The 21910-nt window shown below is 36.3% G+C and overlaps 3 protein-coding genes and 1 pseudogene across 3 annotated transcripts in view; 1 reads left to right on the top strand and 3 right to left on the bottom strand.

Moving 5' to 3' along the window:
- LOC107693969 (disks large homolog 2-like) overlaps positions 1–4353 on the top strand; it is a 210592-nt gene extending 206239 nt beyond the window's left edge. Inside the window, exons 17-22 of the mRNA XM_016493582.1 lie at positions 124–174; positions 294–395; positions 1954–2126; positions 2536–2645; positions 2755–2846; positions 3968–4353. Of these exons, the coding sequence (XP_016349068.1) occupies positions 124–174; positions 294–395; positions 1954–2126; positions 2536–2645; positions 2755–2846; positions 3968–4074 (635 nt within the window). The 3' untranslated portion in view covers positions 4075–4353. The remainder of the gene's footprint in view (positions 1–123; positions 175–293; positions 396–1953; positions 2127–2535; positions 2646–2754; positions 2847–3967) is intronic.
- A 2030-nt stretch (positions 4354–6383) lies between these two features.
- On the bottom strand, positions 6384–11166 carry LOC107693972 (uncharacterized). The gene is made up of 7 exons (XM_016493583.1): positions 10669–11166; positions 10062–10388; positions 9715–9972; positions 9370–9510; positions 8636–8671; positions 8496–8527; positions 6384–7665 (listed from the first exon to the last, which is right to left on the bottom strand). The coding sequence occupies exons 1-7, from the start codon at positions 10718–10720 to the stop codon at positions 7471–7473; spliced, it is 1041 nt and encodes a 346-aa protein (XP_016349069.1). The 5' UTR covers positions 10721–11166; the 3' UTR covers positions 6384–7470.
- A 511-nt stretch (positions 11167–11677) lies between these two features.
- On the bottom strand, positions 11678–19351 carry LOC107693971 (intraflagellar transport protein 46 homolog; annotated as a pseudogene).
- LOC107693975 (HEPACAM family member 2-like) lies at positions 13179–14765 on the bottom strand. The gene is made up of 4 exons (XM_016493589.1): positions 14686–14765; positions 14138–14464; positions 13786–14043; positions 13179–13582 (listed from the first exon to the last, which is right to left on the bottom strand). Exons 1-4 carry the CDS (start codon positions 14732–14734, stop codon positions 13404–13406), a joined length of 813 nt encoding a protein of 270 aa, XP_016349075.1. The 5' UTR covers positions 14735–14765; the 3' UTR covers positions 13179–13403.
- Positions 19352–21910: the final 2559 nt, after the last annotated feature.

Here is a 21910-nt window from a genome sequence, read left to right on the forward strand (position 1 = left end):
AGAGACCTTGGTGAAGGGCGCACAAAATGTGGCCATCATGATCGCCGGCGTTCTGCAAAAAGCAAGCTGAGTCCTATCATAAGCACCCACCCCACTGAGTATGTTTTTCTGTTCTGTTTCCAGGGAGTCAAGAGGAGCTGATCCTCTCGTATGAGCCCGTCATCAGACAAGAGAGTAAGTGCCTTTCCACGGTCTCTCATGTTTGAACTGTATGACGTTCACAGTAAGTGTAAATAGATTATGTGATTGGTGTTCAATTTGATTTTCTGTGTCTGTATTATGTGTTTGAACAGTTAATTATGCCAGACCGGTTATAATCTTGGGGCCTATGAAGGACAGAATCAACGATGACCTCATCTCCGAGTTCCCGGACAAGTTTGGGTCATGTGTGCCACGTAAGTACCCAACAGAGATCTTGTGGTTCCTGTCCAGGTGGTTAGATTATCAGATAAACTAGACTTTTTAATGGATCTTCCATTTATTATTCATTATTCATCTTTAGTATGCACAGATTAACCTTCAGTAGAGCCTGACTCAAGCAATGTCTTTAAAGAGCCCAACTGAGCAATAGTGTACTGTGTTATTCTCACTTGTGCCGTTATGAATTTCAATCGGAGTGTTAGAAAAACCTCCAGCCAGGGTAGTTTGTAATTATATCCAGTAGTCTTGGGGGTTTTTAAGCCTTTGTGCTGATAGCGGTTCTGGTGGGGTTCATCAAAATGAGATGGTAAGGTGAGTGGCCTGACCATAAGAGTCTGTGGTGTTCCCTACTCTCCCAGAGTGCTTGTTGTGCAGTTCCTGAAACTCATTTCATTGTGTCGTGACTATCAAATCACTTATTTCAAGGTCTGCTGATTAATAAACTTCAACTAGGTCACTAGGTAGTGATGCTTTCTAAAGAGTGGTCTAAAGAGTAAATAAAAAATTACTTGGAGCAAACCTTGAAAGTAACCCTTAGTAATCCACGATTTGTAAGATTTCATTTGTGTTCTAATTTTCCTAAGTTTTATGTTTATGGGGAAAGAGCTTTGTTGGCTTGTGCTACACGTATAAGCCAAAATATTGACAATACAATAAAGGAGGTCTTCATCTCAGAATAAAAACCAGAGTGCTTGTTGTGCAGTTCCTGAAACTCATTTCATTGTGTCGTGACTATCAAATCACTTATTTCAAGGTCTGCTGATTAATAAACTTCAACTAGGTCACTAGGTAGTGATGCTTTCTAAAGAGTGGTCTAAAGAGTAAATAAAAAATTACTTGGAGCAAACCTTGAAAGTAACCCTTAGTAATCCACGATTTGTAAGATTTCATTTGTGTTCTAATTTTCCTAAGTTTTATGTTTATGGGGAAAGAGCTTTGTTGGCTTGTGCTACACGTATAAGCCAAAATATTGACAATACAATAAAGGAGGTCTTCATCTCAGAATAAAAATCCCATATTATAAAAAAAAATCCCATATCATTCTGAGTTTGCTGATGAGTGCCACAGAGCTCTTTCATGTTTTACATCTTAAACATTTTATTTGTTTGTTTTTCAGTTTTTCAGACTTTTATTTAACCATTTTTTGTTTGTTCATAATTTTAAAAAAGCAGCTAACAGTTCTGCTCAAGAAGGTAAGTGAGAATATTAGTCTGCAATGAGCAAGATATGAGTAGAAAATGTAATAGTCCTTCCCTGTAGTATACAGTTCATCCAGCCAGTGGGAACTAGGAACTATGGGTATTTCTGCTTAGACCACTGCTGCTGTTCTATCTTTTAGTATGTCAACCCAAAAGGTAGTCATATAGTAGTTTATTTGTATTTGTAAGTAGATTTGCTCTCCGTCCTCTGACAGCTTAAGGTATTTCACATGAATGAGTATGTAAATAATAATGATGATTTATATGTGTTTTAGAGCCGAGTACCCAAATCTTATAAAACTAAAGCCTGGATTTTTTTTTTTACCAATTCCAGATACTACAAGACCAAAGCGGGATTATGAAGTGGACGGGAGAGATTATCACTTTGTGACCTCACGAGAGCAGATGGAGAAAGACATCCAAGAGAACAAGTTCATCGAGGCTGGACAGTACAATGACAATCTGTATGGAACCAGTGTCCAGTCTGTCAAATACGTGGCTGAGAGGGTCAGTACTTGCTGTGGTTTTACAACCACAACATTGCCACGAAGTCTGCTTACTTCCTTGCTATTATTGGTACTCTTATTTCTTATGCATACGTTGTGGTTTATGATTATTTTAAATGCTTTTAAAGCACTTACCATTATGAATGAAATGTGGTGTATAAATAAGCTTGCCTTGCCTAACTTAGATTTCACTATTTGCGATGTGTAGCTAGTTTAGCATGTCCCAGATGTATATTACTTGCGAGTAACTCGGTAAAGAGTCAAACTCAATGTTAGGGGCCATCATTCACAAGACTCGTCCTTGCTGAACCTCTTTTAACTTTACAACACTTGAATGTGTTTTTTGTGAGTGGACCCTTACTCTACCGTTCAGCTTCCCAGCATTTAGCAAGTCCTTTTTGCTTTCCTAGGGAAAACACTGCATACTTGACGTGTCTGGGAATGCTATAAAACGACTACAAGTAGCACAACTCTACCCCATTGCCATCTTTATAAAGCCTAGATCCATCGAGTCCTTAATGTAAGTTTCCCACACATCTCTATGATGACGTATATATTTAATAAATAATACAAATTCCTCTGCGCTCAGAGACAGTGACTGATACACTTCTAAAACCTGTGCGTTTCAGGGAGATGAATAAGAGGTTGACAGAGGAACAGGCCAAAAAGACGTACGACCGTGCCATGAAACTGGAGCAGGAGTTTGGCGAGTACTTCACAGGTAACACAAGAGTTCCTAATCCATCCAGAGGACCCGAGAGGCGCCTTTATGCTCAGATATCACCTCATTTGCATATTCTGATAGTCTCTTCCATATGCATTACCTCAGAGGCCAACCACTGCAGCCTGTTACATCCATCATGTTTGACAGCAGAGCCATGGAGCTGATGGTCTCCCCTGAGTGAAACATCAACTTTCTCTTGAAATTTGCATTAGCTTGACCCCCGTGAGTCTGTATGGAGGATTATGAAAAAGCATGCAGCGACATGATGGTTAATTTGAGGATATTTTGAACCCATGTGACTATGCTGCTGCTGCTTCATATATTTTTTTTTTATTCCGCTGCTCTGCATCTGCAAGAAAGCTCCCGGAAGAGATTTAAAAAGTGTGTTGCTTTACTAATAATGCTGTGTACTTAAATAGAAGAACTATTTTGCTTATCAGAAAAAAAGAAATATATTTTTAAACAAAAAAGCTGCATAATTCTCATTGCTTTTTAGATATTCTGTTGCTGGGTAAAATGGCTATTCTTACAATAAGAATCCATGAACAATAAAGTGGCTAATGAGCCATTAAGTTCAAAAACGATCATTATGAAACTGTCATCAGGGGTTCTTACTTCTTGTGGTGCAAAACGAAAAAGACGTTGAGAATCTTTTAAAGGTGCTGTATGTAGGATTGACACCGAGTGGTTGAACTAGGTATTGCAGTCCAAATTCAAAATATTGGAGAGGGTTTTTTTCACCCGGCCCCTCCTCCTCAGACTTGACGCACACGCAGGTTGCCAGATTGAAACCAACAGGAACGAGCGCACTTGACGATGAATGAAATGAAATACGCTGTGTTTTCCACCAACTGGCAACCCGGTGTGATGAAATACAATTGGGTAAACTGGCAGTGGGCGGGTTTCACAAACCAAAACAGAGACCGACATTCCGGCCCGGAACGCACATTTTCAAAGGAGAATAACTGACTGTAGCATTGTTTTTCAGATAAACAAGTATGTTAACTTGGCATGTTTCTTAAATATCTGCAAACATATTATGGTATGTTTATGCTTTAATAGAGTCAAAAACTTACATACAGCACCTTTAACATCAGCTCTTTCTCTTTTTATTTCAGCGCTGGTTCAAGGGGACACACTAGAGGACATTTATAACCAGTGTAAGATGGTGATAGAGGAACAGTCTGGACCTTACATCTGGATTCCCTCAAAAGAAAAACTATAAAAAATCACCTTACCCTGACAGGGACCTTGGACTGGGAAAAAACACACATAGGAATAATTTGTAATATAATATAAATTATTATTATGGCAATGTTTATTGTTAACTCTTACAGTGATTTTTTTTTTTTTTTCCGTTTGTTTGTTTGTTAATTTTACGTTGCATTTTTCACTTTCAATATGAATGTTCCTGAATGTACACCACAAAGTGTTAGAAGCATTTTTGGTCTCAACAAAAAAGTGGACTCTGTTTGTATATTTATTGGTTAGCTTTTTAATTTAAGGAAAAAAATAAACAAAATTTAGCGCTGAGTATTCTTCTTCAAACAATCTTCGGTTGGGATTTTGAGCAGAAGGTCAAAGAAGTAGGTCAGATCATCACGGATGATTTCCACACACATTTCTTCGCTTTTCACCCAATCATTTGGTTTCACACACCTCCCAGACTCATTTCACAAACTCAGCATCTATGCACTCCTGTGGCTAACAACACACACATTGATTGTGTTGCTTTTTGTTGTATTTTTTTGTTAATTTTGTTTTGTACAGGCATCCATTTTTTGGAAGATTTAGTTCCAATTGTACATTATTTCTAATGGATCCTTTCAGAAAAGAACCTTGTGATTTTAAAATGCTTTAGTGTAAATGGATAAGGGGATTTGACTAGCTGTAGGAAATATGACACTATATTTTGCTATTTATATTGATAGAGGACACAACAGCACAGAAAATATTTATAAAGATGATATATAACGTTATAAATCATTTTGGAAAAGAGATTTTACTCTGGTACTGGTCTATCATATTGTCGTCGCTGTTGTGTTGGTGAGAGTGAAAGGTAATGAGTGCATGTTTTCCCTGGTCACCTTATCCGTTCAGTTCCGGAATCCCAGAGTTCTGAAATCCTTGGAACTCAACTTTAATTGGCTGAGGATTCTACTGAATGTGAATTGAGTGCATTTCAGCTTTGTTCAGATAATAGGAAGGAGCCTGATGTTTGTGAATCATTGTTCTGCCTCCCTCAAGCACCCTCTAAAGTGTTTACAGTACCTCAACTACAGTTCAGAGAGAAATGAGGGCAAAAGGGACATGGTCTGCAAGCAGTCCGGTCTTAAAAGCTTTTAAGTAAATGTAGTGTTTCATTTAAGTTTATTTTTTCCATTTTGGCATGCTTTACACTTGTGAACATGACCTTGGCTTCCTGTCCACACATTCATGCTGCATACTTATGTCATTGTGCCCTTTCCATGTATAATTGAGAGATATTCCCGTCCTTCTACATTAATAGTAAAGCTCTTGCCATTCGTGGAAACTACAAATGCCAAAAGCCATTAACTCTGCTCACTCGTTTCAAATGCGGGGGGAATTATTTGTTGCAATATTTATTGGGAGATGATACAGCACGGTTCTGTGGCAAGAGTCTTTTGACCTACTGGTCACCACTTGCCTTAAAAAAGGGAAGAGGCTTTTTGGGCCAGATAGACATTTTTTATGCTTTCTTTAAGACTGAGCACTTTTGTATATTTGAAAACTTATTCACAGATTGTGTTCAACCAGATGTTGGACACGGAGGGGGATTTTCAGAAGAGAGAGACTGAATATCAAAGTGAAGCTTTTAATGGTGTAATATGAAATTTCTTTGAATAACAATAGATAATGTATATGTTATTATGACAATGTAAACCATGGATGGCATCAGTGACTATCAGAATATAAATTGAACATTTTAAATGCTGTGAAATTATTTTCTTCTCTTCTACATGTGTAGTTTTTCTCCTTATTCAGTGTGATTGTTCTATCATATGTAGCATATCATTTTATTAATTTAGTAATGCACACAATAGATCGTAAAAAGCATCTTGCAGGATTTTGGGTACCCTTTATGTTAAAAATATTTGCCTTTAAATCTGTTTGTATTATTAGGTAATCAAAAGTGAATCTCAAATACTGATGCTGTAGCTTTAATGAAAATCAAAACCCTGCAGATTGTACGCACTTGAACAGGCTCTCTGGAGCCTTATGGTGCTCATAGTCTGATTTGGTCCATTAATTCCAAGTGAATGTTCAGCTTAGTCAAACGTGCTGAAATGGGGTTGTTTTTGTCTCAGGGTTGCCAAATAGGGCTTAATCACTGATATTAAATCTTTGGATCAGAGTGCATCTGTTTATCACCCAAATCTCAAATGTTTTATTCCCGATACCTGCGTTGCATTTAGTCCTTTGTTCTGGAGCATCTGTGTCCGAGTTCGCTTTGTGATTTATTTATCCCCAAACAAGCGATGCAAATTATTTTCCACACATTCTTTTTTTTTTCTGAATCCCAAATGATATGTGCAATTTTGTATATAAATATCTGTTTGCACTTATTGTAGTTGAATAGGAGAGCTTTAATTAACACTGTCCCCCAAACCTCTGTTTTTTCTATTTATATCACAGGAGATTAAAGTTAAATTATTAAACACTTACATCCCCCTTCTGTTTGTAGGTATCATTTCCCAGCATTCCATGGGTGTAACAATTTAAGTACACTTAGAAAAAGTAAGACTGTACAGTTAACTTCATGTGTGTTAAAAGGAAATAGTTTTATTTTTATTTCACTCTTTTTTTCTTTTGGTTTTTCTGAAGGAAATTTCAGAATTTCCTTTCAGAAAGAAAGGAACCTATTCTTTGCATCTTGTTGCAGTATATTCCTGGTTGCTTTGAGGAATCTCAATTAAGACATTGCTTTAGGCATACATGAAGGTACTCTATAAAATGTAAATAAAAGATTTGATGAAACATTTACACTCTTCAGAAGATTGACAGCTGTCTCTCAAATGCTTTGACCTGTTTTGGTCTCTTACTGTGCACTGTGAGAGTGCATCTAGACCTCTTTACTGGCATCTAGATTTGCCTTTTAACATCAGTTAACCTGCTGCTGACTCCATGATATGTCGTAATTGATAAACTGACCCTTTAACAGAGTTTGTCATACAAGACCACTTTGTTCTGAAAGGCACAAGTCATTTATCTAATCACTGTGTATGACAGTCACTAATGTGTAGGGTGGATACTTACGACCTCTTATAGTTTGCATACTATGGGGGGAACTGTCACTGAGGCGGTACCCATTCAAAAACGTATACTTTTAAAATACTAATATGTACATTTAAGGTACTAATATACACCTAAGGTTGTACCTTTTAGCTTTTGTACCTTGATGCCACTCCAGTGACCGCTTTGTACCTTTTTCTGAGTGTATGTTTTCAGCTGTTTTTGCTGCCCTCTAGTGGTTGATCAGTATGTAACGTGTTTTTTCCACTTCTAAATCTGTTGCGCTGCACCAGATTCATGAATATGAAAGTAACTTAGTATTCGCTGTTTTCACGCCAACATGTTTTGTAGTCTCTTATTTCAGTTGTCATTCCTCTCCAGCTTCAGGACACGCTGTGGACTCTTCATTAGAGACACGTTCCCTGCATGTGGGCCCTACCTCAGAGTAACCAAAGTCCTCAAAGTGTTGCGCTGCAGCGGAGGCCCGACTGCTCTCTTTCGGCTTAATGAAGTCTGTGTAGACGTACGGTAAAGGAGTCACCTCTTCAGGGTCAGGTACTTCCTGAGAGACGGGAGTGGTCGGAGTAAACAGGTATTATTAATAGGGGTTTGTTTCATGACTTAAAGACCCAATGAAATGACTTAACAGTGGCATTTAGGCTTAGTGACTACCTCAACTTCCGGTGCAGCGCTTTGTATGGAAATTGTGAGACTATTAAGCACAAAATTAAATATTTAAGTGTTCACACAACAGGACAAAAGCAGTATTTAAAGCTTTTAATGCTGTATACAAAAATTGTATGTTTCTTATAGGTAATAATATAGGCTATTAATATTATAATTAGCTGTGATTGACAGTTATTAGAAATATGACAGAAAGAGTCCATTTTTAAAATGCATTAGCATATAGAAGCCTCAAAGGTTGTAAATATGAATTAAAGCCAAAAGACTTCTCTCTTTTTTTGGATTTTCATGGGGTCTTTAAGATAATGAAGATGGTGCCTTAAATGTCATCATATTACCATCCATCTAAGTGTGTACTAAATTCATTGTTACACATCCCTGCTGAAAAAAACAAGAGACCGTCACAGAAATTCTAATGGTTTCCACTACAAATACCATTACAAACATTAAAAACCATCAACTTTTAACCATTAAAAATGGTTTCCTGTAGTGTGTTTTGGGACATATTCCATTAGGATTTAGTGGTTTTAACAAGCCACCAATAGAAGGCGACCAATTACCAGTAGAGACCAACACCATTGCAGTTTCCATTAAAACCAGTACAATTCCCATTATAACCATTAAAACCATTACAAATTCTGGGAAGGTGTCTATTGTTTTTTTTTTTTCAGCAGGATCTGTTTATTAATACTTTTGATTGTCTGTTACCTGATAAATACCAAGGTCATTGGCTGCACCCCCTGTGAAGTATATTTCACAGATATTATACAATTACAATAGGTATGTATATTTAATTATAATTATATAATTAATACAAGTTTATAGATAAATAGATTCATTTTTAATACCTTCATCTGTAGTTCTGCCATTTTCTGCTCTTTGCCCTAAAAATATAACAACAGTAAAACATTCTGTACAAAATAGAAATGAAATGCAGCAATTGCTTTAATTGTATTTTCTGTTTTAGGTAGTCTGCTGAATAGCTGGGGAGTTTTTAAAAGGGACAATTTGTCTGTTTTGGTGTTTCTGTGATTCAAGCTTCTTTTTTCAAACTGGTGTTTGTGAGAACATTTGGGTGAGAAGTGAGATGCTGAGATTACGTGGTATTGAGGTTCATGAACTGAGTCACAGAATAAACCTAAATCATGAAGGATGTGGGTTTCATAAACAGAGTTATTACATTTACATTTAGACATTTAGCAGATGCTTTTATCCAAAGCGACTTACAAATGAGGACAATGGAAGCAATCAAAATCAACAAAAGCAATGATATGCAAGTGCTGACAAGTCTATAATAAATAAAAAGAAAACAGATAGAATAGAAAAAGAATAGAACAAGCTAGTGTTAGAGGCCTTTTTTGCTTTTGTTAATTGTATAATAAATAAAAAGAAAACAGATAGAGTACAAAAAGATTAGAGAAGCTAGTGTTCGTTTTTTTTTTTTTTAAGAAAACAAGCAGTTAGTAAATAAATAGAGTGCAAGTCTAAAAGTAAAAATGTATACATTTAACATTGAATTATTCATAACATGAGATTCATAACATTTATGAACATTGATTATGTATTTGGGAGAAAATCTTACTGTGATGGTATTTGTAAAGGCAGTAGAACACGATGCACAGTCCCAAAACACCTGTGAGTGTAAGTCCACTTGAAAGCACAGTTTGATCAAACTGAGTTTTATCTCTAGTGCCATTTCCTTGGTTAACAGTTGAGTTTCCACCTTAAATTAAAAAAACAGAAAAATACATGATTATGCAATGCAGCTTCCTTTTTCACAGTGTTACTTTCTTTTTAAAGATGTCTTACGAAGTGCCTTTGTGTTTAAAAATGTTTTAGGTTTAATTCCTGTCCTAAACAGAATATTACAATCTGGCATGATTTAGCAAATTCATATAAGGTGCACAATGAATGAAGAACTGCTCACTGGTAATATATGTGTGCTTTTCTGATTCTCCATATGCATTTGAAGCAATACAGCTGTACGTGCCGTATTCGGAGCTGGTTATGTTGCTGATGTGTAGAGTTTGGTTCCTCTCACTGAATGAGTGTCTGTGTTTCTCTAGAATAGGGACTCCTTCTCTCTTCCACATCAGATGCAGGAATAAACCGCTCACTTCACACTTGAGAGCCACAGATGTGCTGGAGGTCCAGGAGACCACAATTTCTGTTGCATTTGGAGGATCTTAAAGTAAAATATGTTAATGAGCACAAGCACAGCATAATTAGATGAATTCTACATGAATAAGCTCGACTCTGATTCGGCTGACTTACATTGAATAATTAATGTAAAGTTTAGGCATTTTGTAGTTCCATTTCCTGTAACTATAGTTTCAATGAAGACTCCTTCATCCCTTGCTGTCACTCTCTCCAGAATGAGGGTGTTGTTGTTTAAATAGAAATGAGCCGTTCCACAGCATTGACTGTATGAAGCATTGAATATATTTGTTTTTGTAATACATAGACATGTTATCGATCCCTTTCGTTTGGTCCATTCCACTGACTTCAGAGAATCTGCAATATTTTGATCAAGTTCCTCTCCAGTGAGTTCAACACGATTGTATAGGCCCGTCTTCACTTCTTTGACTTTAATTTCTCTCACTGTCAATCAATATGTATGTTCGTTATTATTAATTAACAAATACTTCTGAGTAAAAGATAAACTATATCTTATAAATGACTATACATGTGAATGTAGTAATTGGCCTAAAGAGATGAAGTTAGTTTAAGTCAACTTTAAGTAAACATCACATATATACTACATATCTAGCTTTTTAAAATTTATTCGATGTATATATAACAAACCACATATGCATTAACAGATAAAAAAACAGAAGCACTGCAATAATTATTAGCTATAGAATTTATTTGCCATACTTACCAAATACAGCGAAGAAAAACAGCCAAATATGAATGAAACATCCATGCATCATAAGTCAGGAGTTAGACTTAATCCTCTTGTAGTCAAATTAGCATTTTATTAACATTGGTAACCATTAATCAGTAGATCTAGTTTCTGTGACACTCGGAGTTGAAACTGTCACCTCAGAGTAAAGAATAGCCAATAAAAACCACGACAGGAAAATAAAAAGCGGTTAGAACAAGGAAGGCAGGGCTGCTCTTATTCAGACGATATATTAGACAACGCCTCATGTACATGTTTTATATTGTATATATCAGACCAATTACTAATTCATGAAAAAAAAAAACCTTGCCTGAAACCTGAACCTTGCTCTGGTTGAACGTATTATTTAAAATGTCATCTATAATGTCATATAATGTCATCTTGCTGTGCTAAATGGCCAGATGCCTTTCGGTGTATAGTGAATCAGTTTAATTTAGTATTATTTTACTGGATATTTATACAATACCTACTGTTATTTAAAGGGGTCATATGATGCTATTTTAAAGATCATTATTTTGGGTATTTGGTGTAACAGAATATGTTGACATGCTTTAATGTTCAAAAAACACATTATTTTTTCAAATACTGTACATTATTGTAGGTCCTCTATGCCCCGCCTCTCTCAAACACGTCGTTTTCATCAAAACCCCCTCCTTTGACAAGCGCAGTCTGCTCTGATTGGCCAGCTGACCCAGTGCATTGTGATTGGCCGAACACCACAAGCAAGCGTCGGAAATGTAACGCCCCTTACCATAATCGCGAGCTTCAGCTTTCAAAGTAAATATCAAGACAGTTAATATGTCGTTAGTTTTATGATCAGTTCAAGTCTGAAAGGGCAACAGAGTCTCGTGACAGACACAGTGATGATGCAGTACACAAGCCGCGGTTAAGACAGCTGACGTGCTATGATTTCTGACAGACTCCAAAGAGAAAGGAAAAGTTTAAATCGCATCATATGACCCCTTTAACAGTATATGTCCTAATAAAAGCTAGTCTGAATCCCCTGATACTAAATGTAAAGTGACATAAAACATCTGTTAATGTAAGAAGTGAAGTTAAACAAGGAAACCCATCATCCTCCTGTTTTACCCTTTAAAACAAGTCTGCTAAACATAAACATATGAAGAATTCACACAATCTGAGATGCATGACAGAATGTAACTTCACAGCTACAACTGGCGACACAACAGCTAAGAACGAAACAGGATGTATGAAAATAGGCCATGAAGGAGACTTCAGTCCAAAGTGAGTCTTTCTAATTCAGCAGTGGCTGTTCGTGAAGCAGGCCGTGTGTCAGATTTCTGGCCCTCCGCTACAGATTTAAAGTGCTGATCACAGGAGAAATAAAAAGAAGCTCATCAATAATACAACCCAGAACTGAAACATTTAAAATCCTGTGCTTTACAAAACGTGAATAAATGCCACTTAATACAAATCATGCAAAACAAGTACCTCAGCATTTGTAGATTGTGAAAAGCAATTATTATTATTTAATGTAATATTGTAGAATATCATTTGTCCTCTCCAGTTTCAGGACATGCTGTGGACTGATCATTAGTGACCCAATACAGAACGACGGTTTCTTCCCTGCCTGTGCCTCCAACCTCAGAGTTACCAAACTCCTCAAAGTGTTGCGCTGCAGCGGAGGCCTGGCTGCTCTCTTTCGGCTTAATGAAGTCTGTGTAGACGTACAAGAAGGAAGTCACCTCTTCAGAGTCAGGTACTTCCTGAGAGACAGGAGTTGTCAGTGTATACAGGTATATTAACAATTATATAAATAAATCATTCATAGAATTCCACTGGATACAAAGAGTTTGTTATTTGACTTAAAGACCCCATAAAATTACTTTAGGATTGTGTTGACATATTGAAACTTTTTAGGTCACACGTTACTTTACAACCTGAACCATGATTAGGTACTCGCTAAAAGCAAGTGATAACAGGATGAGGAAACATTCTAATTTTAAAGAGCATTTTATTGGATGAAACCATGTATGCACGCACCCATCAAGTGCAAGATGAGTCATCAATATTGTTTGTTTTCCTGGAAGAGGAATGTGTATATGTGCTTAAAGCTAATGTGCACGGGCATAGAGGCATTTAAGCTAACAGACATGGAATAACAGCCACAAAACGGCAGTATTTATTTTCATGGGATCTTCAAGTTAAAGATAATAAATGTTAATCATATTAATGTCCATCAAACTGTGTATACTGAAATCATTATTTATCTGTTTATGCCTTTTTGTGCATTACCTGATAAATTCCATGGACATTGTCTGCATCCCCTGTGTATTAAAGAGTGCGGTTATAACTTACAAGATACTGTATAATATTAGTTGCAGCTCAGATTTTTTTTTTAACCTTCATCTGTAGTTCTGCCAATTTCCACTCTTTGGCCTTAAAAATACAACCAATGTAAAATACACTACACAAAATCAAATTTTACACAGTGCATTTTATAATACTATACATGCCATGTATTTCAGGATAGTCTGCAGAGAATCTGGTGAGTTTTGTTGAGAGGAAAATTTGTCTGTGGTTAGTACTACTCTTCCTGTGAGAATATTTGGGTGAGAACTGACATGTTGAGATTACGAGGTATTGAGACTGAAAAACTGAATAAACAATCACAGAATCACAGAATCAACCTAAATCATGGAGGATGTGGGTTTCATAAACAAAGAGTTATTATTTTGCTAAAGCAACATTTATGAACATTGATTATGTATTTGGGAGAAAATCTTACTGTGATGGTATTTGTAAAGGCAGTAGAACACGATGCACAGTCCCAAAACACCTGTGAGTGTAAGTCCACTTGAAAGCACAGTTTGATCAAACTGAGTTTTATCTCTAGTGCCATTTCCTTGGTTAACAGTTGAATTTCCACCTTAAATAAAAAAACAGAAAAATACATGATTATGCAATGCAGCTTCCTTTTTCACAGTGTTACTTTCTTTTTAAAGATGTCTTACGAAGTGCCTTTGTGTTTAAAAATGTTTTAGGTTTAATTCCTGTCCTAAACAGAATATTACAATCTGGCATGATTTAGCAAATTCATATAAGGTGCACAATGAATGAAGAACTGCTCACTGGTAATATATGTGTGCTTTTCTGATTCTCCATATGCATTTGAAGCAATACAGCTGTACGTGCCGTATTCGGAGCTGGTTATGTTGCTGATGTGTAGAGTTTGGTTCCTCTCACTGAATGAGTGTCTGTGTTTCTCTAGAATAGGGACTCCTTCTCTCTTCCACATCAGATGCAGGAATAAACCGCTCACTTCACACTTGAGAGCCACAGATGTGCTGGAGGTCCAGGAGACCACAATTTCTGTTGCATTTGGAGGATCTTAAAGTAAAATATGTTAATGCATAACATACAAGCACAGTATAATTGGATGAATTCTACATGAATAAGCTCGACTCTGATTCGGCTGACTTACATTGAATAATTAATGTAAAGTTTAGGCATTTTGTAGTTCCATTTCCTGTAACTATAGTTTCAATGAAGACTCCTTCATCCCTTGCTGTCACTCTCTCCAGAATGAGGGTGTTGTTGTTTAAATAGAAATGAGCCGTTCCACAGCATTGACTGTATGAAGCATTGAATATATTTGTTTTTGTAATACATAGACATGTTATCGATCCCTTTCGTTTGGTCCATTCCACTGACTTCAGAGAATCTGCAATATTTTGATCAAGTTCCTCTCCAGTGAGTTCAACACGATTGTATAGGCCCGTCTTCACTTCTTTGACTTTAATTTCTCTCACTGTCAATCAATATGTATGTTCGTTGTTATTAATAAGCAAATACTTCTGAGTGAAAGACACTATATCATATGAATGACAATAAAAGTAAAATGTAGTAATTGGCTGACAGATGAAATTATTGTCGGCTATTAAGTAAACATCATATATGTAATATATCTAGCTTTTGAAAATTCTAAATATTATTTACTATCTAGCCATAGAAATTATTAGTCATACTTACCCAATACAGCAAAGAAAAACAGCCAAACATGAATGAAACATCCAGGCATCGTAAGTCAGAAATTAGACTTCTTGATATAGACTTCTAGATCTTCTTGTTGCTAAATCAGTATATTATTTGATTCATAATCATTCAAATATGTAGACATTCTTTATATGATCCTCTTTATAGCACTCAAAACTGCTGCCACCTCAGCGTTAAGAATAGCCACTAAAAACCACGACAAGAAAATAAAAAGCAGTTAGAACAAGGAAGAAGGCAGGGCTGCTCTTATTCAGATGATACAGTGGTGTGAAAAAGTGTTGGCCCCCTTCCTGATTTCTTTTTTTTTTTGCATGTTTGTCACACTTTAATGTTTCAGATCATCAAACAAATTTCAATATTAGTAAAAGATAACACAAGTGAACACAACATGCAGTTTTTAGGAAGGGGGCCAACACTTTTTCACACCACTGTATATTAGACAACGCCTCATGTACATGTTTCATATTGTATATATCAGACCAATTGTTAATTCATTAAAAAAACTACTTGCTCTGGTTCAGCGTATCATTTAAATGTCTAAAACTGATTATGGTTTATATATTATGTATATTTATATCATTCTACTTTGCTAAATCACCAGATGCCTTTCAGTGTTTATTGTTGATTCAGTTTAATTCAGTATTAGTTTTATTGGATATTTATTCAGTACTTACTGTTATTTAACAGTATATAGAGTCTAGGTCATAAATCATCTATTAATTTAAGAAGTGGAGTTAAACAAGGAAACCCATCATTATCTGGTTTTACCTTTTAATAAGAAAAGACCAATTCATTGCAAACTGTGAAATAATTAGGCAGTGGATTATGGAGAAGATTTGATGATTTTTGAAGACACATTTCCCAGTCTACAGTTTGAAGAAATTAGTTTTTACTAAAACAAGTCTGCTAAACATAAACATATGAAGAATTCACACAATCTGAGATGCATGACAGAATGTAACTTCACAGCTACAACTGGCGACACAACAGCTAAGAACGAGACAGGATGTATGAAAATAGATTTTTTTTATGTATTTAATATTGTAGAGTATCTGAAACTAACCTGTGAGTTTTTAAATTCAGAGTAGAGTGTGAACAGCACGTGAAGTGAGTGAATCCGGTTCTTATACACAGAACAGATAACACAGATAACACAGGGATGTCCAGGATTCCTGACAGGTTACACTAACAGTCGTTACAAAAAAAAGAACAAAAGCATCAAAGATGTAAATACAAGAAACATGCAACTTACCGCAAATAATGTCGACATACTCTGCCAAATCACAGTCAATATCTGCGGTGGGGAGATTCACCTGATGAACAGATGGAGAAGTGAAGGTGAACATGACTGAATTTGCAGAAAGGTATTTAAACAACATATTTGAGTGGAGCTAACCTTCCCCAAAAGCTCCTCAAACTCAGGCGGCCACTCTTGCATCAGGCTGTCAATATCTGGCATGGGTCTGGAGAAATATACAAGACTCTTGTTACAAAATGACATAGATGTTGTGTTCTGCTCTCTGGATGTTTGTGGTTGGTTCATGTCAGTGCTTGCCTTGTGTAGTGTACGGTAGCTGGAGGCTTGGACCGATGCAGCTCACTAATGCTCTCGATCCAGTTGTCTATGGCTTTGGGGTTCTTCTCTGGGTTTTCAATGCTCTTGACTTTCACTTCCTGTGAAACAGATGTGCATCACTTTCTCATTTCACTTGCTAGGCCAAAATAAACGAAGCACCTTAAGTCATCTAGTGCGAGTGTGTGAACTCACAGCAACATTGTGTTGTTTGCTGTTCTCTGACAGCCACAGGGAAATTACTGTTGGGTCTGACTGTTTAGTGCACGGCTCATTCAGAACCAGGAGACCCAGATTGTCAGCCTTCCCATCTGGTCGTGGTACCTGTGGGTTGAACAGAATGATTCAGAAACTGAAAACTGGACATTCATGTCCGGTTCAGATTTGAACATTTTCACTCACTTTGAGGAAAGCATCAATGTCCCCCACAGTTGGGATGAAATCAGGGATAAAGGGCTTCAGTTTGTGGTCAAGCTCTATTGTCTGTGGAGTATATCTGAAAGAAACACTCATGCAATTAATACCAGTAAGAATCCATGAGATATCTACAAGTCAAAAGAGTGTATTTTGAGTTTCTTATGTCTCAAAGGTTGATTTTTTTTCTATAAAAGTTCACATTAAAACTGTCTTGAAAACGTTTTTTTTTTTATATATTTTAGCATTTTAAAACTTAATTTTTTTTACTATATAAACAATTATATTAAAATTACCTAAATATTACTTACTGTGCATTTCTAATTTTAGCAAATGTAAAAGTTTGAAAATATTATTTGTGTTTAAATTTTCATCGTTTCCACCACCAACTCAATACATATATTGAGATGTTCATGTACATCTAGAAAAAAATGACAGAATTCTCCTGTGATGTTATGTATATTCACTGTTAGACATTGTTAGCAAACAAATGTAATAAATAAGATTTCTTAATGTCGACAGGGTCAAAAGTGCTCATAATTGAAGAAACACTCATTTGCAGTGAAAGAGTGTTAAAGGTCAGTTTGCCAGATGTTTTTCTGTTTGTGTTTTGTGTGCAGGTGCACATCAAATGCAGTGAAGTTGGTGCTTGTTAACCTTGTGATGTACTGAAACAGCTCTTTGATCTCAGCTGTCACAGGAAGATGTTCATAATCGGCTGGGTCATATGCACTGTGAGAAATCATCCACACACACACACACATCCACATTATTTTCAAAAATAATAAAGTAGCTTTTTGTTTTGAGTAGATATTATAACTACTGTATAATGCTCTTAGTACTATTGATAAAACATATTACTGAAAAGTGTTACAACTTATACAACTTGTCCACTTCATCACTGTATATCTCCTCTTTGATACAATTTCATTCAAATCAATCAATCTCTCTCATCTTGGACAGCAGACAGTGTCTCAAATGAGCGGCCCTACCCTTCTGGAGCAGATCCAGGCTCCTCTTCCTCCTCATCAGACTCTGTGTCATCAGAATCATCCTCGTCATCATCATCCTCCTCCTCCTCATCCTCTTCATCATTCTGATTAGTAGCATGGGCACCAGGTGGCGGCTCTTTCTTTCTCTGCTGTCAGATATGAACAGGTCATTCAAACTTCATTTTATCCTTTCCCCAAGTAAGAGTTAGTGAACTTACTTTAGTGTCCTCTTCTAGTTTATCGCCAGCATAAGTGGCCATGGCGCTCTGCTTCTGCCTGCCTGTCCTCCTGGAAACTGAAATAAAGACATAATGGCATGAAAAACAGTTGATGAATGGTAGGTAAACTGTAAAGAAGTGGTAAACAGTCTGACCCATCTGTCTTGGGGATGGTGTATGCACACTGGCCGCCTCCTCTGCATTCACCTCAAAACTCTCGTCGTATGGCTGGTTGGTTTTGAGTTTAATCTGTTTGCAGATATTATTTGCACTTTTTAGGTTTTACTAAAACTGGGGGCCGGTTGCATAAACTGTTTAGACTAGTCTTAAAAAGTTAATAATCATCTAATTTTTTTTCCCTCAAGACTGGTCATAACTTTTTTAATTCAGTTATGAAAAGGCAGATTGGTCTTATTTGTATAGGGTATATGTCGAACATCACCTGACCAAACTCGGAAAACAGGTCTCATTGCTTCCGCTTGTCGGAGAACGTGTTAACAGCCGTATTAAATAATAGCGATATCTATGGACTTTTAAGATAATCAGTTAAACCAACTAGCTGTTTTTATTGCTGACGTTTTATTCAATTTTTATATCTAAATGTGAAAAGAATAAAAATAAAAAAAACTTTTAGATATCAGTCCGCATATGTGATGGACATTGGTTATGATCATCATTGGTATCTACTTTGAAGGCATCTTGAGTAAAACTGCTTCATATTTAACTAAGCATATGCAAAACGCTTGAACCGGAAGCGACGAGACCCGGTTAACAGAATACGGACGTCTGTTGCGCATAACCCCTATTGGAGAAGTAAGACTGATTACCCCTTGGCAACTTCTAGTTGGTCAAACTAACGTTAGTTCTTAAGACACAGTCTTAACATGGAGGCTACGTTTATGCAACTGGCCCTGGGTCTCATAACCTAGGGAGATGCCTATCTAGAATGTATTTTTGAGTCATAGTGATACCAAAACGCTGCTGACTCAGAACATGTCTATGATGCCCTAAAATGCTGTCTAGGTAAGTTAGGCAGCATAACGTTACTAGGTTTAGAGACGCAGGTTTAGCTTTTTTGCTTTACGGGACTATTATAACCTACCAAAAACCGTTTTAGGAAGCAACTAATAACCAGTATCTTTTAGATAACATTTGTAGACAAAATGTGACACGCAGAAATTAAGGAATAACAATGTTTTACTGTAGCTTGGTGTTTGATGGACGCGCTACATTGATTTACGAGCTACATCGAATAGCGAGCCAGAAAATACACTACATTCGTGTCTTAAAGAAATTCTTACGTATTTAACATGGTACGCAAGATTCAATTATTGACATTAATAATAATAACAAACCTTTTGTCGCTCAGACTTCTCCATGAAAACACGGTGTATTGTTGCCAAGGAAACTTGATCTCGCGAGATGTTCAGCGGAAGTGCGTGAGACAGATGTTATTGAACTCATGATGGCACAAGAACAAGAGGTATTACATGGTCACATTATTAACAACTTTAGCTGTCAAAAAAGAGATACATTACTTTTAGTGCTTTAAAAACATTGCAGGGTTGTGTATAGTTTAAAGTCCTTTATAGTTTGATTTGCAAAAACCCCTCTTTTTACGTATATGGTATTTTCCTAATAAAATAAAAAGCACATAAGAAACATACGCCCGTTTCCTGTTAATAAACGTTTCTAAATCCTTTCAAAGTAATCTTGAGAAAATCCAATGATGAAACAAATACAAAATTACTTTTCCAGTCCACAAAAAGTTATATAATATGTTTAGCTTAAATGACGCCTGTCTAATTAATACCTGACAGGCAGATTATTATTATTATTATTATTATTATTACATTTTATTTGACATGGACATCACAATTACATTGGACGAGCCGTATGTATTTGCTTAAGTGTTTTAGCACACATGCTAATTGCTAATTGAATGGCTGTAGTCCTGAAAAAATAAGTCTTAAATCCTACAAGTTTACTGCTAAACCCGAATTGTTCACTCACGCCATTGAGAAACCATGTGGTTTCCCTCAGTCTGCTGAAATATGGCGGGAGAAAGAACAGAAAAACTCAAGAGGGTAGTGATGGGAAGTCCGGTTCTTTTCCGCGAACCGGTTCTTTCGACAGCAGTGGGCGTGTACGTTCGTTATCCGGCACGTTGCGCACATGCTGCTCTGCTCGTGTTCATCTCTTCACAGCAGTTCAGTCAGTGTACTGTTTGAGTAAATTAATTACTCCGGGATATTGGTTTATTTTGACTCAGAGGGAGTGTCAGCCACGTTAAAAAGTGAATAACTTAAGTAATTTGTGGATTAATGCTTGCTGGAGACGCGAACCGTTTCAAACGATTCAGTCCGATTTGGTGAACTGGTTCAACCAGTTCACTAAGAAGAACCGGTTAAATCGAACAATTCGTTCGCGAACCGGACATCACTACTGTTTCTTTATAAATTAATTTGTTTTGGCATGTTTATTGCTAAGCATATATTATTATATACTGCAATTATATTTATCCATTAGAATTATATATTTTTAAATTCTTATTCTGTTCTGATACGGTTAAATTTAAAGGATTTGTTGTAAAGTGCGGGGAACTAAAATATCCTATAGTGTTTATAATGTTGGTACATTATAACATTATTAGGCCTGCCGTTATTATTTCTGAACATGCAACTTATTCGTGACGTATCTTTCTTTTAATTTTCCTCAAAAAAAAAAAAATTTTAATTGTGTTTTTAAAAGCATGCAGCAAACGAAAATATGCGATTAATCTGTTAAAATGTGTTACTGTGGGTTAACAAATGTACATTAGTAGGCTATTCTTATGCTTGGCTTCACAGATAGCAACAGAGTCTGGGCCAAATCTGGTTTACATTCACTTCTGGCTTTTTTCAGTCTTGATTGCAAATGGGTTTTTTTTAGTTTTTTTTTTATGTACGATGGATAATTAAAACAAAAATCAGGCGTGTGTATTTATAACATAAATTACTAGGCCTACATTCTTTTTTTCAGAAATGGAAGTAACTTAAAATGTTATTGTGTGTTTGTAATTTTAATATTTTTATTTATAGGCCTATACAGCAAAACTACAGAGCTTCCAGTAGGTTATTTTACGGAGCCGTAAACACGGGAATCTCCGACCGCATGCAATCTTTGACGAACACCCAATTCATATATCAAACTAGGCTATATGTTATTAAATTGTACATAGGCTATATATCTGATTATTTTATTTACAAGTTTCATGTTTGTTTATCCCGTTTTTTCCCCCGTTGCATCTGAAAATTACTTTCAGACACTTTTTTTTTTTCAAAGCATGAGCTTGATTAGCTGGTTCAGGTGATGTGTCTTTCGCGAACGAGCCGGCTCTAAGAGCCGATTCTTTGTAGCGAACGAGAAGAGCCGACTCCCGTCGGGGAGAGCCGAATCTTCAGCCGGAGCCTTCTATTTTAGATACACATGCGGCTAATCACATGGGAGGACTGATTTAAACGCAAGCGCGTTGGTTAAGGTAGCAAGACACTGCATTGTTGCAACATCGGTCCCCCCAGAGAGTCTTCTCATAAACAGGACAAATAATCAGAGAGAAATCGCATCAGCACATCCAAGCTGAGGCATCTGATATTTTTGAATGAAATAACATTTCTGACTAAAGTGTCTTAATGTTAAGACTTTTGCCTTTATTTATTTGTTTGATGTGGTTCTGTGTTCAGTTAAAGTTTTATTAAAATGTTAAATAATAGTATCCGTGTTTTTTTTTTTTGTAACGAAAAAAAAAGCATAAAAATAAGGCTTTTATGAAAACACTGAATAAAAAATTGCTTACCAACACACAAACCATTCACAATTGCTAAATTGTGCTAAAATAGAAGGTTCTGAGTGATACTAAATAAAGAGCCATTTGGGAGCCAAGAGCCAGCTCTTCTAAGGGAGCCAAACCAAAAGAGCCGAACTTCCCATAATTAGGCTTGGAGCTAAACTCTGCAGGACACCGG

Source organism: Sinocyclocheilus anshuiensis, unplaced genomic scaffold (assembly GCF_001515605.1).
Source record: "Sinocyclocheilus anshuiensis isolate Anshui unplaced genomic scaffold, SAMN03320099.WGS_v1.1 scaffold694, whole genome shotgun sequence".
In the NCBI taxonomy this organism is placed as follows: Eukaryota; Metazoa; Chordata; class Actinopteri; order Cypriniformes; family Cyprinidae; genus Sinocyclocheilus; species Sinocyclocheilus anshuiensis.

Coding starts and splice junctions, on each gene's coding strand:
- LOC107693972 (XM_016493583.1), bottom strand. CDS start 10,720: ATGATGCATGGATGTTTCATTCATATTTGGCTGTTTTTCTTCGCTGTA. Junction 8,672..9,369: donor CCTTTACAAATACCATCACA/GTAAGATTTTCT, acceptor TTATATTTTTAG/GGCAAAGAGCAGAAAATGGC. Junction 7,666..8,495: donor ATGACCTTGGTATTTATCAG/GTAACAGACAAT, acceptor CCCGTCTCTCAG/GAAGTACCTGACCCTGAAGA.
- LOC107693975 (XM_016493589.1), bottom strand. CDS start 14,734: ATGCCTGGATGTTTCATTCATGTTTGGCTGTTTTTCTTTGCTGTATTG. Junction 14,465..14,685: donor GTTTTTCTTTGCTGTATTGG/GTAAGTATGACT, acceptor ATTGATTGACAG/TGAGAGAAATTAAAGTCAAA. Junction 14,044..14,137: donor CTTTACATTAATTATTCAAT/GTAAGTCAGCCG, acceptor TTTTACTTTAAG/ATCCTCCAAATGCAACAGAA.